Source organism: Mustelus asterias, chromosome 26 (genome assembly GCF_964213995.1).
Source record: "Mustelus asterias chromosome 26, sMusAst1.hap1.1, whole genome shotgun sequence".
Taxonomy (NCBI): domain Eukaryota; kingdom Metazoa; phylum Chordata; class Chondrichthyes; order Carcharhiniformes; family Triakidae; genus Mustelus; species Mustelus asterias.
The window spans coordinates 27,978,419-27,995,481 of NC_135826.1; the positions used below are offsets into that span (position 1 = coordinate 27,978,419).

A 17,063-nucleotide genomic window follows, 5' to 3' on the forward strand; every position below is an offset into this window, starting at 1 on the left:
TGTTCCCCGCTACCTTACATTCATACTCTATTTTTCCCTTGGTCCTCCTTTGCTGAATTTTAAACTGCTCCCAATCCTCAGGCCAATTGCTATTTCTTGCCAATCGCTTCTTCCTTGAATTTGATACCGTCTCTAATTTCCCTTGTAAGCCATGGTTTGGCCACAATTCTCTTACCACTCTTGCGCCAAACAGGAATAAACAACTTCTGGAGTTCTTCAAATGCCTGCCACTGCCTGTCCACTGTCTTTCCTTTCAGTAATGTTTCCCAGTCCATCATGGCCAATTCATATCATCATAGTTCCCTTTATTGAGATTCAGGACCCTGGTCTCAGAATCAACTACATCATTATCCACCTTGAGAGAGAATTCTACCATATTATGATCGTGCGTCCCGAGAGGTGTTCTCAACTAGATTGTCAACTAATCCTTTCTCATTGCGCAACACCAGTCCAAGATGGGCTGCTCCCTTATTGGTTCCTCAATGTATTGCTCTAGAAAACCATCCCGTATGCATTCCAGAAATTCCTCCTCTATTGTACTGTGACTAATTTGACACTCCCAATCTATATGCAGAATAAAGTCACATAACAGATGCTCCTTTAACACATGCCTCTGATTTCCTGTCTAATGCTTTTCCCAACATTACACCAGTTTGGTGGTCTGTATACCACCCCCACCAATGTTTTTTGCTCCTTGTTATTTCTTAACCCGTACAGATTCCGCATCTATGCTAATGTCTTTCCTCAATGTCATCTTTAATCAGCAATGCAACTCCACTACGTTTACCGTCTGTCCATCTAAACACTGAATAGCCCTCAATGTTTAGTTCCCATCCTTGCTCGCCTTGCAGCCACGTCTCTGTAATGCCAACTATATCATATCCCTTTTACGTCTATCTGTGCAACTAATTCATCTATTTTTGTTCTAAGCATTCATGTACAAAACCTTAAGGTGGCCACTTATAACATTTATTTTCCCTTTCCTATCTTTTTTTTAAAACTCCGTCCTTATCTGACTCTGGCCCTTGATTTCTCTGCCTATCACTTTCCTTATTCTCCTTGCTGTCTTTTCCTCTTGTTCTTGATTCCCTCTGCTCTGAATCCTTGCCAAGGTTCCCATCCTCTTGGCATATTAGTTTAAACCCTCCCCAACTACGCTACCAATCCCACCCCCTTCAGAATATCCTGCAGCCACTCTGAGACATGCTTGACTCTGGCAACATACCATCCTGGAGTTTCGTTTGCAGCCATAGAAATGCCCAAGTATTCCCCTTGCAGTTGAATCCCACATAACTATTGTATTCCCACATTTTTAAAACTCTTTTTTTCCCCCCACTCTGCAGCAGAACTAACCGTGGTGCAACGGTTTTGGCTGCTGCTGTTTTCCCCTGAAAGGCCATTCCCCTCAACAGTATCCAAAACGGTATATTTATTTTGCAGGGGAATAGCCACAGGAGATTCCTGCACTGCCTGTCAGCTCTCTTGCTCTGCCTGGTAGTCAGCCATTCCCTTCCTGCCTGCGGTGTGACCACCTCTCTACACATGCTACCCATGAAACACTCCACCTCCCGGGTGCTCCACAGTGTCCCCAGTCGCTGCTCCAGCTCCAAAACATGGACTTCCAGGAGCTGCAGCTGGAGACACTTTCTGCACACATCGAGGGCAGTCTTGAACATATGGATGATATTGGAATAGTGTAGATTAGAGGGGCTTTAGATTGGTTCCACTGGTCGGCGCAACATCGAGGGCCGAAGGGCCTGTACTGCGCTGTAATGTTCTATGTTGTGATGTTTCTCAGACTGACTGCGAGAGCGTGAAATAGATTGGCGACAATCTGAGCACTAGAATGAGTTTTTTTTAAATTTAAAATCTGTTGATGCTGATGGTATGAAGCCAAGAGTCCTTGGGGAAACGAAGAATAGTTCTGTCCCAGACACTCTTGTAATGAAGCGTCCCAGGCCAGGGACCACATAACTATTCAGTCAAAGTTGGCTCAATCTCCGTGGCAACAGCATACCTTAAATCAAATTTCAGAAGAACTATTGCGTCAGTGTGGTATTTTCCCCTCTTCACATCAGTGGCCTTGTGGCTTTGCTGTGACCACCCCAATTAGTGTTGTAACAAAGTTTTGCACCGTGCCTTTAGCCTGCTAGAAGTTAGACTCTCTGCCAAACACAACTCGCATGCAACCAGCAAACGGGAAACTTTAATCTCGCCAGATATCAACTTATTGCCTGAGATGAAGGCAAACCTCTGACAGACTTCCCCTCTACCTCCTCGAGTCTCCATGAGGAAGTGAATTTTGTGGTCACTGTTGCACAGAATAGTAAGAAGAAATGTCGGTTCGGAACGTGCTTGGAGCCAGAGGGTGCTTGGAGAAACTCCCTTTTGTGAAGTTTGCAGTTTAAGTTTGTCACAAGAAATTTTGTTCATGTTTTCCTTTATTAGTCATAATTTCAGAAGCTGCACCTTCTCACTCCCAAAATATGCAGCCTTTTTAATTTAAAACCACTCTTCAGTTCCACAAACATCCACTTATTCCTTCCCACGCTATAGTTGAATGTTGAGGACCTCATCAATAGAGTTGGGCTGGGAGGAGTTGTTCAAAAGTAACCGTTAAACACAATTTATGAACACCAGTTTTCTCCACATCAAGCTCTGATCCTTCTCCGCCCCAATACTTGATGATCAAATAGATTCAGATATTAAACCCTTATGTTTTTGGATTCTACCATGTTAAATTGCATTATAATTTTGAATAAAAACAGAATTCTGTAAAATCTCTCCATCTGTGGAGATAGAGTTAATGTTTTGAGTCTGTGTGACTCTTCAGAGTTAAAAGCAATGGAGAAATGTGATGCATTATGTACTGTGAGCAGGTTAGTGATTGGTGGGAGCAAAGAGATTGACACAAGGATGTGAAGTGCACAAGACAGGAAGTGTTAATAGCAATGTGAAGGACTATGGGAGGTGCTAATATTGGCATTAGGGTAAGAGGGCGCAATGTGTTAATAGGAGAACAAAGATTCATGCTGGTGAAAGCAAAACTTGAGAACAAATGGTGGGGGGGGGGCAATTTATTTTTCTCTCCACCTCCCTCAAAAGGTACCTCATCCCCTCCATTCATCAAAATAGGATTGCTACATATTCTCCATTTTAAGTGGAGGTCAACAGAGTGGGAACGAGCTGATCAAGATTTTAAAAAATAACTAACAATTTTTGAACCTTTAACGCACAGTAAGTTTTTAGTGATCTTTGGCTGAGGGATTCATTCTGGTGGCTATCTAAACCTGTTTTAAATGTTTGCTTGCAGACCCTGGCTCTAATTGTAGTCGGTATTGGCTTTATCTCATCATTGATGTTCCACATTGGAACACATGAGAAGGTCAGAAATGAAGAACAAGTTGTCGCTGAACGGACTCCACTTATCAATGATTCCAAGAAATGTCCCAGTCGGCCTCTGCTGCAGTGGAAGCATTGGCTGAAGGAAATGTCTTTTTATCATGTAAGTTTGTGCAACATTGCAGGCTTCTTTCTCCTGAAGAAAGGTGAGCAAGAAAGTTGGCCAATAGGCAGGAACTAAAGTTAACAGACGCTGCTTGGATTGGCAAAGGGTTGAAAACACTGATATAAGTTTTGTTTTTCTAATTCTGTATCACTGGATAGAATTCCTACAGTGCAAGAGGAGGCCATTTGGCCCATCATGTCTACACTGACTGACTCCATATCTTCCCAGGCCCAATCCCTGCAGCCCCACACATTTACCATGGCCAACCTAACCTGCACATCTTTGTCTGTGTGGGTTTCCTCCCACAGGGAGAACGTGCCAACACCACACGGACAGTGACCCAAGGCCGGAATTGAACCCAGGTCCCTGGAGCTGAGAGACGGTGGTGCTAACCACTATGCCACTTTACTGACATTGAAATACTTTTATATGTTGAATCTATGACACACAGTTCGTTCAACCAAGCTGCTAGTGTTTCCACTGGACGCACCAACCTCTTCCCATCCTGATGACCAGTCACCACTCTAGCCCTCCATTTGCCTCACACGCATTCTGCACCATCAAAGTGTCAATGCTATCTGCTTCAACTACTCCATCTGGACGTATCGTCTCCCCATTTATTGGACTTTCTCGAGACTTTTGGATAAATATTTGAAGTGGAAGAAAAATGTGTTTTGGGGAGCAGGTGGCTGTTCCATGGTCACCTTTGTGCTGTAAACATCCGGGGTTTGATGACTTCTGCTAATTGTGGTTCGTTCATGATGGTTATTTATTTCAGTAGGAATTTTGTATTTCCCTAATCCAGTGTTGAAAAGCTGTGTAGCAAAGAATACAATAATATAAGTTTGAAATTTTGGCACCTTCCAAAGTGTAAATTGGGCCAATTCAGGAAGATTTTAGAACTGAATTTAAAGTCTTTTAGCAAAAGTGAAATTTAAATGCCATTCATTATGATCATGCCTTATCCTGCTTTTGTTCCCCCATAACCTTTGATCCCATTTTCCCCAAGTGCTATATCCAGCTGCCTCTTGAATACATTCAATGTTTTGGCATTAACAACTTCCTGTGGTAATGAATTCCACAGGCTCACCACTCTTTGGGTGAAGAAATGTCTCCTCACCTCCGTCCTAAATGGTCTACCCTGAATCCTCAGACTGTGACCCCTGGTTCTGGACTCCCCCCACCATTGGGATCATCCTCCCTGTCTAGTCCTGTTAGAATTTTATAAGTCTCTGAGATTTCCCCCCTCATTTGACTGAACTCCAGCGAAAACTATTCCCCCCCCCCCGCCCCCCGCACTCCCTCGAGAGCAAGAACATCCTTCCTCAGAAAAGGGGGCCAAAACTGCACACCAATAGTCTAGGTGTGGCCTCACCAAGGCCCTACATAATTGCAACAGCACATCCCTGCTCCTGTACTCAAAACCACTCATGATGAAGGCCAACATGCCTTTTGCCACCTTTACGACCTGCTGTACCTACATCCTTGCCTTCAGTGACTGGTGCACAAGGACACCCAAGTCCCACTGCATGCTCCCATCTCCCAATTTACGACCATTCGGGTAGTAATCTGTCGTTTTGTTTTTGCTTCCAAAGTGAATAACCTCATTTATCCAAATTATGCTGCATCTGCCATTAATTTGCCCACTTACCCAACTTGTCCGGATCATTCTGAATCATTGAATCTTACAGTGCAGAAGGAGGCCATTTGGCCCATCAAGTCTGCACCGACCACAATCCCACCCAGGCCCTATCCCCATAAACCCATGCATTTACCCTAGCTAGTCCCCCTTGCACAAAGGGGCAATTTAGTATGGCCAATCTACCTAACTTTTGCACATCTTTGGACTGTGGGAGGAAACCAGAACACCCAGGGGAAACCCACGGAGAACGTGCAAACTCCACACACAGTGACTCGAGCTGGGAATTTAACCCGGATCCCGGGCACTGAGGCAGCAGTGATGACCAGTGTGCTTCCCTGAAGGATCTCTGCATCCTCGTCACAGTTCACCCTCCCACCCAACTTTATATCCTCTGCAAACTTTGAGATGTTACATTTGATCCCTCATCCAACTTAATATATATAGTAGCTGGGGTCCCGTGCTAATCCCTGAGGCACCCCATTAGTTACTGCCTGCCAATTTGAAAAGCACCCATTAATTTCTAGTCTTTGTTTCTTCTCTGCAAACCAGTCTTCTATCCATCTGAATATACTTCCCCCAATCCCATCTGCTTTAATCTTGCACCATAATCTCTTATGCGAGACCTTTTGAAACACAAGTGCAAATAAACCACACCGACTGGTTCCCCCTTGTCAACTCTACTAGTTACATCTTCAAAGAATTCCAACAGATTTGTCAAGCATGATTTCCCCTTCGTAAATCCATGCTGACTCTGTCTGATCCTGCCACTGCTTTCTAAATGCTCCGCTATAAAGTCCTTGATTAATGGATTCAAGAATTTTCCCCACTACCAATAAGATTACTGGTCTATCATTCCCTGTTTTCTCTCTACCTCCCTTTTTGAATATTGGAGTGACATTGGATGATGGCCAATCTGCAGGAACTGTTCCAGAGTCTATAGAATCCTGGAAGATGACCACCAATGCATCCACTATTTCTAGAGCCACTTCCTAAAGTACTCTGGGATGTAGATTATCAGGCCCTGGAAATTTATCTGCCTTCAATGCCATCAACTTTCCCAGCACTATTTCTCTACTAATATTGATCTCCCTCAGTTCTTCCCTCTCACTAAATCTTGCATTCTCCATTTCTGGCATCTGATTTGTGTTCTCATTTGTGAAGACAGAACCAAAGTATGTATTCAGTTGCTCGGCCATTTCTTTGGCCCATATTATACATTCCACCATTTCTATCTGTAGAGGACCTACATTTGTCGTCTTCAACCTCTTTTTCTCCTCTTGTATCCATAGAAACTCTTAGTGTCAGTCTTTATGTCCCCTGTAAGCTTACTTTCGTACGGTATTTTCCCCTTAATCAATCCCTTTGTCCTTCTTTGCTGAATTTTAAACTGCTCCCAATCCTCAGACCTATTATTTTTCTTGGCCAATCTGTATGCTTCTTCCTTAGATTGGATACTCTCATTTCCTTTGTAAGCCATGGATTGGTCCTCTTACCCATTTTGCTTTAGTGCCAGACAGGAATAAACAGTTGCTGCAGTTCTCCCATGTGTTCTTTGAATGTTTGCCATTGTCTATCCACTGTCATCCCTTTTTAAGTAACTCTCCCCAATCGATCAAGGCCAATGCACGCCTCATATTTTCATCGTTTCCTTTAAGATTCAGCACCCTAGTCTCCAAATCAATTACTTCACTCGCCATCTTGATAATCCTATCATGTTCTGGTTGCTCATTCCCAAGGGGTCTTGTACAGCTGGATCGGCAATGATTCCCTTCACATTACACAGTACCCAGTCTAAGATGGCCTGCTCTCTAGTTGGTTTCTCCACATATTGGTCAAGAAAACCATCCCGTATACACTCCAGGAATTCCTCCTCTGGCATTGTGGCTAATTTGAATTGCCCAGTCTATGTGCAGATTAAAATCACCGATATTCCCTTATCACATTTATTTCTAATTTCATATTTAATGCCATTCCCAACATCACCTCTGCAGTTTGGGGGTCTATATGTGACACCCACTAATGTTTTTTGCCCCTTGGTATTTCTCAACTCTACCCATACAGACTCCACATTGTCAGAGCTAATATCCTTTCTCACTATTGTGTTAATTTCCTCTTTAACCAGCAGTGGCACTCCACCTTTTCCTTTTATGCCTGTCCTTCCTAAATATTGAATACCCTGGGATATTCAATTCCCACCCCTGGTCACCCTGCAGCCATGTCTCCGCAATCCCACTTATATCGGACCCACTTGTATCTATCAGCATGATTAGTTCATACATGTTATTGCATATGCTCCACGCATTTGGGCACAGAGAGCCTTTAAGCTTCTCTGTTTAACATTAGTTTGCCTTGCTCCCAATATTTTTCTCTCGCCCTGTTTGAACTTTGTCCTTGGTTTCTCTGCCTATCACTTCTCCCTTTTTTCTATTGTTTTTGTCCTTGCCCCCTCCTTTAACTCCTTACGTAGGTTCCCATCCCATTGGCATATTAGTTTAAACCCTCCCCAACCACTCTAGCAAACACTCCCCCCTAGGACATCAGTCCCAGTCCTGTCCAGGTGTAACACATCCAATTTGTACTGGTCCAATGCTGCAGGAATCTGAAACCCCTTCCCCCCCCCCCCCCCCCCCGACACCATCTCTTCAGCCACGTATTCATCCAAATATCCCGTCATTTCTACTCTGACTAGCATGTGGCACTGGTAGTAATCCTGAGATCATTACCTTTTTGTGGTCTGTTTTCTTAACTTTCTTCCTAGCTCCCTGTATTCTGCTTTCCTATTCAAGGTCATGCCCTCCTTCTGAGAGGCACCAGGAATCTATTTGAAGAGCTTCATTGGCATTAAGCAGAAGGTTCTACTGCTCGACTTACAAACACAAAGGAGAAATGAAACCATTCAGATCTTTTTCTCATGCTCGCTCCTACTGTATCTTCCCACCCCCCCACCTCTGCACATAGAAATCATAGAAACCCTACAGTGCAGAAGGAGGCCATTCGGCCCATCGAGTCTGCACCGACCACAATCCCACCCAGGCCCTACCCCCACATATTTTAACCTGGCCAATCAACCTAACCCGCACATCTTTGGACTGTGGGAGGAAACCCACGCAGACACGAGGAGAATGTGCAAACTCCACACAGACAGTGACCCGAGCTGGGAATCGAACCCGGGACCCTGGAGCTGTGAAGCAGCAGTGCTAACCACTGTGCTACCGTGCCGCCTCTTCTGGCACCGCTGGAAAGCTTGACACTTGCACGGAATTATATAATGTCTCTGCAACCTAGATTAATTCAGTGATGTAAATTTGAGCCCAAAACATCTTGTGTAGCCCATATTTGAAGACCTGGAGCAGCAATGATGTTGTTCCATGAATGTACGAACAGGAGTAGGATATCTAGCCCCTCTCTACTCCACTAGATCATGCCAGTTCTATGCATTGCCTTAATTTACTGCTCCATGTCCTTTTACTATCTTTTTCCAATATGGACCTCTCCAGCTGTATTGGAGGTGTTTGAACACCTAATTCTGGGGGGATTGTGGTTTGTAACTCAATGGGAGGATGGAACATTTGGAGCTGATTTTAGTCTTTTAACTTTGCAAAGAAACACAAACTTTCACAGTAATCTTTTGGAATGGATCGATGTTGGAGAGGGAAGAAGTAATATTCCAAAAATTGGCAGAAACATTCAGTTAATTTAACACATCAGCATGAACCTGAAGTTCTCCTGCATGGTGTCTGCCTGTACCCAGCCCCTGCAATCTCCTGTCCTGGGTGAAAAGACGAGACAATTTGGTGTCAGTAACAATTTTGACACCATTGCAACTGGTCACTCTTCCTCCCGAAATCTGATGCATTTGCAATGCACTTCCATGTGATATTAAAAGCAAAGGCTGGTGCTGTTTTTGTGAATTCGATCAGCACAAATTAGCCTTCGTGCACTAATCTGTGACTTGTGCCCATTCAATTTTCATCAATTTTTTAACTTGTGTATGAATCTACCTTTGGGAATTGGAGCCCATTATCACTCTAGGGAGTAACAGTGAGGATCTGCAATGTGTTAGGATAATGTGGACGATCGAGTTGTGTACTTTGGGAGAAATGGGCTGTGACATTGCAGATTGTATCAGGATTAAATTGAGTATGATCAATCTTGTGAAGTTGGGGACGGCACAGTGGTTAGCACTGCTGCCTCACAGCACTAAGGACCCGGGTTCGATTCCCTGCTTGGATCACTATCTGAGGAGTCTGCGTGGGTTTCCTCCGAGTGCTCAGGTTTCCTCCCACAGTCCAAAAGACGTGCTGGTTAGGTGCATTGGCCATGCTAAATTCTCCCTCAGTGTACCCCAACAGGCACTTGAGTGTGGTGACTAGGGGATTTTCACAGTAACTTCATTGCAGTGTTAATGTAAGCCTACAATATTTGCTCTCGCTCCATCCCATTTCAATTGGTCTGAAATAATTTCCTTCCTGCATGCTCTTGATCTGAATCCTGCTAGAATTGTTTTGTATATTTCGATAGATCCTTGAGATTATTGTCTTTAAAATGGTTGGTGTCTGAAGTATCCCATCTCTCTCAACAAAACTCTTTTATTTTTGAAAGGTGGCGTGTATTTATATGTGCACTCGACTGATCATTAATCTCTCGCAGACGTACATTGCCATGTATGTAACCTACACACTGAAACTTCCAAAGGTATGTCCTGGTGAGCAAGTATCTGCTTTCATAATGTCCTGTATAGATGCTTCCTCTTTTTGTGAAGTAGCATTTGCTTGGTTCATTAGTGGCAGAAATGTCATGTTGACTGCCCTGAACACGCATTGGAGGCCAAGCTGTATCTAGAGTAGGAGCAGCAGCTAGCCCCAGCAATGCTGCGACCAGTGTTTCATCCCCCACCCCAAAGGCCCTTCAGCCGAAAAACGGTTCAGCTAGGGCTTCACCTCGTTTACGATTTGAGGCATTTGCTAAGACTCCTTGTGCAGTGTCAGTGCGACCAGCATCGAACCACTTTTGAGATGGAAGTGCCAAAAGCGGGAGAGAATTGTGCCTTTTTTTGGCTGAGTTCCCAGTTGCAATTGTACAGCATTTTTTAAATAGTGCCAGGTTGATTCATGCCAGTGGGGGCATGGAGCCCCCCACCAATCACCACTCTGGCAACTGCCCCCATCAGTCAATACCCCACTCCTCTCAGATTGCACACCCTTGCTGGTGCCAGATGGACACTGCCAGGCTGGCCTTGCCCTTGACTAATTGGGAGGGGGGTGGGGGAAGGGTGGTGATGGTGGTGTTCAATGGCCTCTGCTCCCTGTTGGTGGGGACTATATGTGATTCTCGCTGGTGAGGACCTCAACCAGTGAGGGGGTTGGAGGGGGGTTTAAGTACAAGTGAGCCCAGACGGTAGCATCCAGGACTCACTAATGAACATTGAAATTGGCTTTGCGCTCTTTTTGGATGCAAAGCCGATTTTCACCAGCAAATCAGTGCCAGTAAGATCAGCAAGAAGTGAAAATACTGGGTACGATCCTGATTTTTCGCTGCTTGCCATGGCCAATCGACTGGCAGACCGAGCTGGCAAGATCACAGCCTTGGTTTCAACTGGTAGTATGTGGGAATGCAGCCAATTGATGCCACCCTGTGGTGGAAAAAGGTGCTGCATCTCTTTTCTAAATCTATCCACCCCTTCTCTTGAGGCATTGGCAAGACCCAACTGTGTCCATGCTATAAGTGGCCTTTGCAGAGAAAGTTGCTTGCTGTATACTATCTCGGGGCTTCAGAATCGAAAGCAACCATCTGAAAAACCGATGAAGACTTTATTAATAAACTTGCTAGTGTCTTCCCTCTAGTGGTAGAGAGAGGGACGTGCGAATTCTGACGTGGATTTTGACACTTGCCATTGTTTGCAGTGTATTAATAAAATATCAGGCACGTTGAATGCACAGACTATTTATGCTTCTGTTTTACAGAACTACATTGCCATGATTCCTCTGGTGATGTACATCAGTGGATTTTTGTCCTCGTTCCTCATGAAACCTGTGAATAAATTCTTTGGCAGAAATGTGAGTGTTAGCTTTAGAAATGTGGATATCCCACTCAAAGGCTGCATGTATTTGAATTGTTAACCGTTTCCCTTGTAGGAATAACTTGGCTTAAAATAAATCCCAATACCTTGCTTTCTGCAAATATTTTTTGGATGCATTCATATATGCAACAATTTCTGCTTTTAAAACAAAATATTTATTTTGAAGATTCTTTTTATTTTTGGAAAGAACATTGAACTCGTTCAGAAATTTTATAAATACCAGCATGAAGTTTTAAAAGCCTCAACAGAATTCTTACAACACCAATCATTTGGCCCATATCAACATAACATAACTAGGAGCAGGAGTCCACAATTCAGCCCCTTGAGTCTCTCTGCCATTCAATACAATTGTGGCTGATCTCAGCTCCATTTTCCTGCCCGTTCTCCATCACCCTTCAACCCATTACTCATTAAAAAATCTCTCTCAAATTTGTCCCAGCATCCACCGCAGTCTGGGGTAGTGAATTCCGCAGATTCACGACCCTTTGAGAGAAGTAGGTTCTCCTCATCTGCCACCCCTTATCCCAAAACTATGACCTTGTTCTAGATTGCCCCACAAGGAAACATCATCTCCCCATCTACTTTGTCAAACCCCTTATCTTATGTACCTCAAGTGATCTCCCCTCGTTCTTCTAAACTCCAGAGAGTATAAGCCTAAACTGTTCAATCTCTCTTCATAAAACAAACCACTAATTTCTCGAATCAACCTAGTGAACTGCCTCCAGTGCCACTACATGCCCCCTCAAGTAAGGGGACCAAAACTGCGCACAATTCTCCAGATGCGGTCTCACTAATGCCTTGTACAATTGCAGCAACATTTCCCTAGTTTTATACTCCTTTGGCAATAAATGGCAAAATTCCATCAGTTTCTGCTGTGCCTGCATACCAGTTTTCTGTGATTTCATGCACACGACACCCAAAGCACTCTGAAGTTTCTCTCCAATTAGATAATTTGCCTTTCTATTTTTCTGTCCAAAATGGATAACCTCACACTTGTTCATATTAAACTCCAGCTGCCAAATTTTGGCTCATTCACCTAACCTATCCATTTGTAAATTGCTTATTTGATTATCACAACTTACTTTCCCACCTATTTTAGTGTCCTCTGCAAATTTGGCTATGATCCCTAATATCCCTGCATCCAAGTCATTTAAATATAGATTGTAAATAGTTGGGGCCCAAGGACTGAACCCTGTGGCACCCTGTTAGTTACATCTTGCCAACCAGAAAATGACCCACGTTTCCTGACGTTTTGCTTTCTGTTGGTTAACCAGTCCTGTATCCAAGCTAATAAATTACTCTAACTCTTATCTTGCGTATTAGCCTGTTGTGCATTGACCATTAGACTTGTGCGAAGAACCAGTTGCACAATAACTCCCCGTAACCCCACTCCCAAGCTTTAGGAAAAGAAACTATGGTGGATTCTAGGTTTGCTGCTATTTCTGGTGATGTGTTCAATGTCCTAGCAAATACCTGTAATTAAAAAAAAAAATGTACTTCTGAAATTGTACCCTCTAATTACCAACCAAGCCCAGAGTTTTGAAGAAAGATGCACTATTGTGTTGGTAATTTTGCGACTTGAATGTTTGATAATTGGCCCAATTTTGAAGCAAATCCTTTGCTTCTATTGGTGCCATGTGGTTAAATGACTCGCGTCATTTTGCGCCTGTCACTAGTGGGGGGGACGTGACTAAACCTACAATAACTGTCATTTTAAACATGCTGAAGCTGGCTCTATCTAGAGAATCATGGCATGTTCAGTCCGTCAGCTTTGATTTACATTCCACACGATAACGTGAAAAGTTGATTTAGCTGATTTATTGTCACATATATTAGTATACAGTGAAAAGTATTGTTTCTTGCGCGCTATACAGACAAAGCATACCATTCATAGAGAAGGAAAGGAGAGTGCGCAGCATGTAGTGCTACAGTCATAGCTAGGGTGTAGAGAAAGATCAACTTAATGCGAGGTAGGTCCATTCAAAAGTCTGGCAGCAGGGAAGAAGCTGCTCTTGAGTCGGTTGGTACGTGACTTCAGACTTTTGTATCTTTTTTCCGGCAGATGAAGATGGAAGAGAGAATGTCTGGAGTGTGTGGTGTCCTTAATTATGTTGGCTGCTTTGTCGAGGCAGCGGGAAGTGTAGACCGAGTCAATGAATGGGAGGCTGGTTTGCGTAATGGATTGGGCTACATTCACAACCTTTTGTAGTTCCTTGCGGTCTTGGGCAGAGCAGGAGCCATACCGAGCTGTGATACAACCAGAAAGAATGCTTTCTCTGGTGCATCTGTAAAAGTAGGGGAGAGATGTAGTGGAAATGCCAAATTTCCTTCGTCTTCTGAGAAAGTAGAGGCGTTGGTGGGCTTTCTTAACTATCGTGTCGGAACGGGGGGGACCAGGATAGGTTGTTCTGGACACCTAAAAATTTGAAGCTCTCAACCATTTGCTGTTCCGTTTTTGAAAAATCAGTTGTACAAAATGCAATCTAATTGGTTCAAATTGAAATCCTGGAAATGTGTTGTTAGAGCAAGTTTTTACAGTTTATTAGTAAGCAGCCTATAATTGAACCTGGTTATTCCGGACAGCTTTCCACCATGTAAAATAGTTGGGGGAAATGTGTTCTGCATTTACCATCACAATGAATCATTTTGCTACATATTGTTTTACTTGATGAAGATATGTAGAATTGGTGTATGAAATCCCAAATGAATGGTAACTAGCAACAGTGTGGGATTCTGTAAGAAACCTGGATACTTGGTGCTTTAATAGGTTTTTTTTAAGAGGCTCTTGAACTTTGTCTATGGGTTTCGTATTACCCCTTTTTGTATGTTTGCAACCTTGACCTCAATTTGGATTGCATATACCCTGTAGATGTGTGAACCTATACATCTTGGGCATCCTCTTCCTGATGCACCAGGGGACCGGTGACCGAGACAGTGTGCAAGGCATGATTTTCGAAGTTTGCAGATCATATGACAATTGGAAGCATATGTCAACTGAGGATAGTCTTGAACTTGTAAAAAGGATGTAGATATGGGTAGATGACGCTCAATGTAGAGAAATTAGATGATTCACTTTGGCAGGAAGAATGTGACAAGACAGTAAAATAGATAGAGAAACTAGAGGTGCAGGAATAAAGGGACCTCCGTGTATAGGTATACAAGTCATTGTGGGCAGTGCGGTGGCACAGTGGTTAGCACTGCTGCCTCTCGGCACCAGGGATCTGGGTTCAATTCCCGGCTTGGGTCACTGTCTGTGTGAAGTCTGTATGTTCTCCCCGTGTCTGCGTGGGTTTCCTCCGGGTGCTCCAGTTTCCTCCCACAGTCCGAAAGACATGATGGTTAGGTGCATTGGCCATGCTAAATTCTACCTGTGTAGCCAAACAGGCGCTAGAGTGTGGCAACTAGGGGATTTTCACAGTAACTTCATTGCAGTGTTAATGTAAGCCTGCTTGTGACACTAATAAATAAATTCTTTTTTAAAAAAAAGATGGCAGGGCACATTGAGAGAGCAGTAATAAAGCATATTGCAAACTAGGTTTTATTTGTTGGGGGCATGGAACACAAAAATAAGGAAGTCGTGTTGAATTTGTTGTTGAAGACACTAGTTGAGCCTCATCTGGAGTGCTGCGTACCGTCTGGGCACCGCACTTGATGAAGGGTGTGAAGTCATTGGAGAGAGTAGAGGAGATTTAGAAGAATTATTCCAGGAATAGCTAACTGTAGCGATGAGGATAGATTAGAGAGGTGGGGACAGTTTTCTTTGGAGAAAAGGAGGCTGAGAGGAGACTTGATAGTTATTCAAGATCCTGAGGGGTGCGGACAGGGTAAATAGTGAGAAACTTGTCCCCATTGAAGGGAGCATCAAGAACTAGATCCAAAAATAATGGGTAAAAGGAGTAGAAGTGATGAGGAAAATGTTTTATTTCAGGGAGGGTGGTTGGAGTCTGTAACTTCCTGAGGCTGGTGGAGGATGGTTTGATCGATGTATTCAGAAGGGAACTGGATTACTATCTGCCTTATTCCTGTAACCTTGCACATTTTTTCAGAAGTGGGATGAGGGTAGAATGCTCTTTCAGAGAGCCAGTGCAGACTTGATGGGCTGAATGCGCTCAAGATTCTGTGGTAGCTCGGGAACTGTACGGAAGGTCATTTGGAATGTGAAGGGAAAGATGGATTAGCCTTTCGATGTTTTGTAGTTTCAGTTGTGTTTCACAACTTGCCCTTTTCCTTGTTCCAGGTTTGTTGCAGTTTATATGAATCGGAAACTAAAGGGGGAATATAGAAATAATGGGAACATTAACTCAATAAGCGCGGATTGGGCTAAACCACTTGCTTCTGTGTGACACAAATTGCATGTGAAAGTTGACGGCAGGCAATGTCAGTTTGAGCTTGCCTTTTTTTTTTCATTTGAGAAGCTGTTTAAATTTTAGACTCTGTCCCTTCTCCCAGCAACTGGTAACAACTTCACCTTTCTGCTTGTCTTTTTTTTTAGATGACCTACTTTTTTGGGCTGGTGATGATCCTGGCGTTCGCTTATTGGGTCTGGTTTTTTCATATAGAGAAGAGCATCTTCGGAGCGGCAGTCCTCCTCGGTACAGGTTCCACCACCATTCTGGTGACTTCACTTGCCATGACTGCCGATCTCATTGGAGAGAACACTGTAAGAAATGAGTTCAATACAAGACATTGTAGCCTGTATGGGCTCTGCTGTTAAGGCAAGGTGGTAAAGCTTTGGTACAAAAATACACGTTCTTGTCCCCCAAGACTCCATCTCTTGGGGACATGGATTATCTGGATCCATCTATGGATTCTCTATTTCCCTTGAAGACTTTGAATTTTCCTATCCCTCTATAGGTGCCAATGGTTTTCAATTCCCTGAGTGATAATTCTAAAGATAAAACTTTGGGATTCCCAATATCCACAACTAGAGTATTAAATTTATCACTGGGATCACTGCCTCCTAAATGTACTTGTGTTAACTTACAATATTTGGCCAACCATCTATAGAGAGGCGCCCCCCCCCCCCTTGTCCTTTAAAAGCCTTTGAAGGGTCATGTATGTCTGGAACATACTTCCAGGGGTAGTTGTGGAGGCAGATACGATAGGTGTGTTTAAGGGGCATTAGATAAGCATATCAACATGCAAGGAATAGAGGAATATGGATCATGGGCAGGCAGAAGGGAATAGTTAAGTTTGGCATCCTGTTCGGCACAACATCGTGGGCCGAAGGGCCTGTTCCTGTGTGTACTGTTCTATGTTCTAAGTGTGAAGGTTTGTTTGTGCCATGCCGCTCTAAACTATAGCCAAGCCTGGTCCTCTTGACACCTCATCGCCACATCTCTCCCAGCAGAGAGAATGAGTTGGGATCGGGTCAGGAAGCGGAGACTTTGCTCTTCTCCCTATCCTCATCCTCCTCTTCCGAACAAAGGAATGCTGCTACTGGGAATGGAATTATTCCTGGAATGGACACATGGAAGATGAAGTAAAGCTTCTAATCTGTCCTGAGAGAAGCTTTTTTTTCCCCCAAGTTTCATGACTTTGAATGTTGCATATTCCTTTACCACCCACTGATTACTTTTATTCATTGCCACATTTCCTGTATTACAGCAAGCTCCCACAAACCGCAATGTGGTGATGACCAGATATAACCTGTGGTGTTGCCTGAGGTTTGAACATTGGCTAGGCCACCATGTTCTTCAGAATAGATGTGGAGATGCCGGCGTTGGACTGGGGTAAACACAGTAAGAAGTCTCTCAACACCAGGTTAAAGTCCAACAGGTTTATTTGGTAGCACAAGCCACTAGCTTTCGGAGCGCTTGTTGCCCCTTCATCAG

At 43.7% G+C, this 17,063-nt stretch overlaps 1 protein-coding gene across 2 annotated transcripts in view; it reads left to right on the plus strand.

The window, feature by feature from the left end:
* The window catches only part of mfsd12a (major facilitator superfamily domain containing 12a), a 78,865-nt gene that overhangs the window by 39,859 nt on the left and 21,943 nt on the right, over positions 1-17,063 (plus strand). For both annotated transcript variants that reach the window (XM_078198339.1, XM_078198340.1), the window contains exons 4-7: positions 3,314-3,505; positions 9,753-9,845; positions 11,114-11,206; positions 15,722-15,889. In XM_078198339.1, the coding sequence (XP_078054465.1) occupies positions 3,314-3,505; positions 9,753-9,845; positions 11,114-11,206; positions 15,722-15,889 (546 nt within the window). The remainder of the gene's footprint in view (positions 1-3,313; positions 3,506-9,752; positions 9,846-11,113; positions 11,207-15,721; positions 15,890-17,063) is intronic.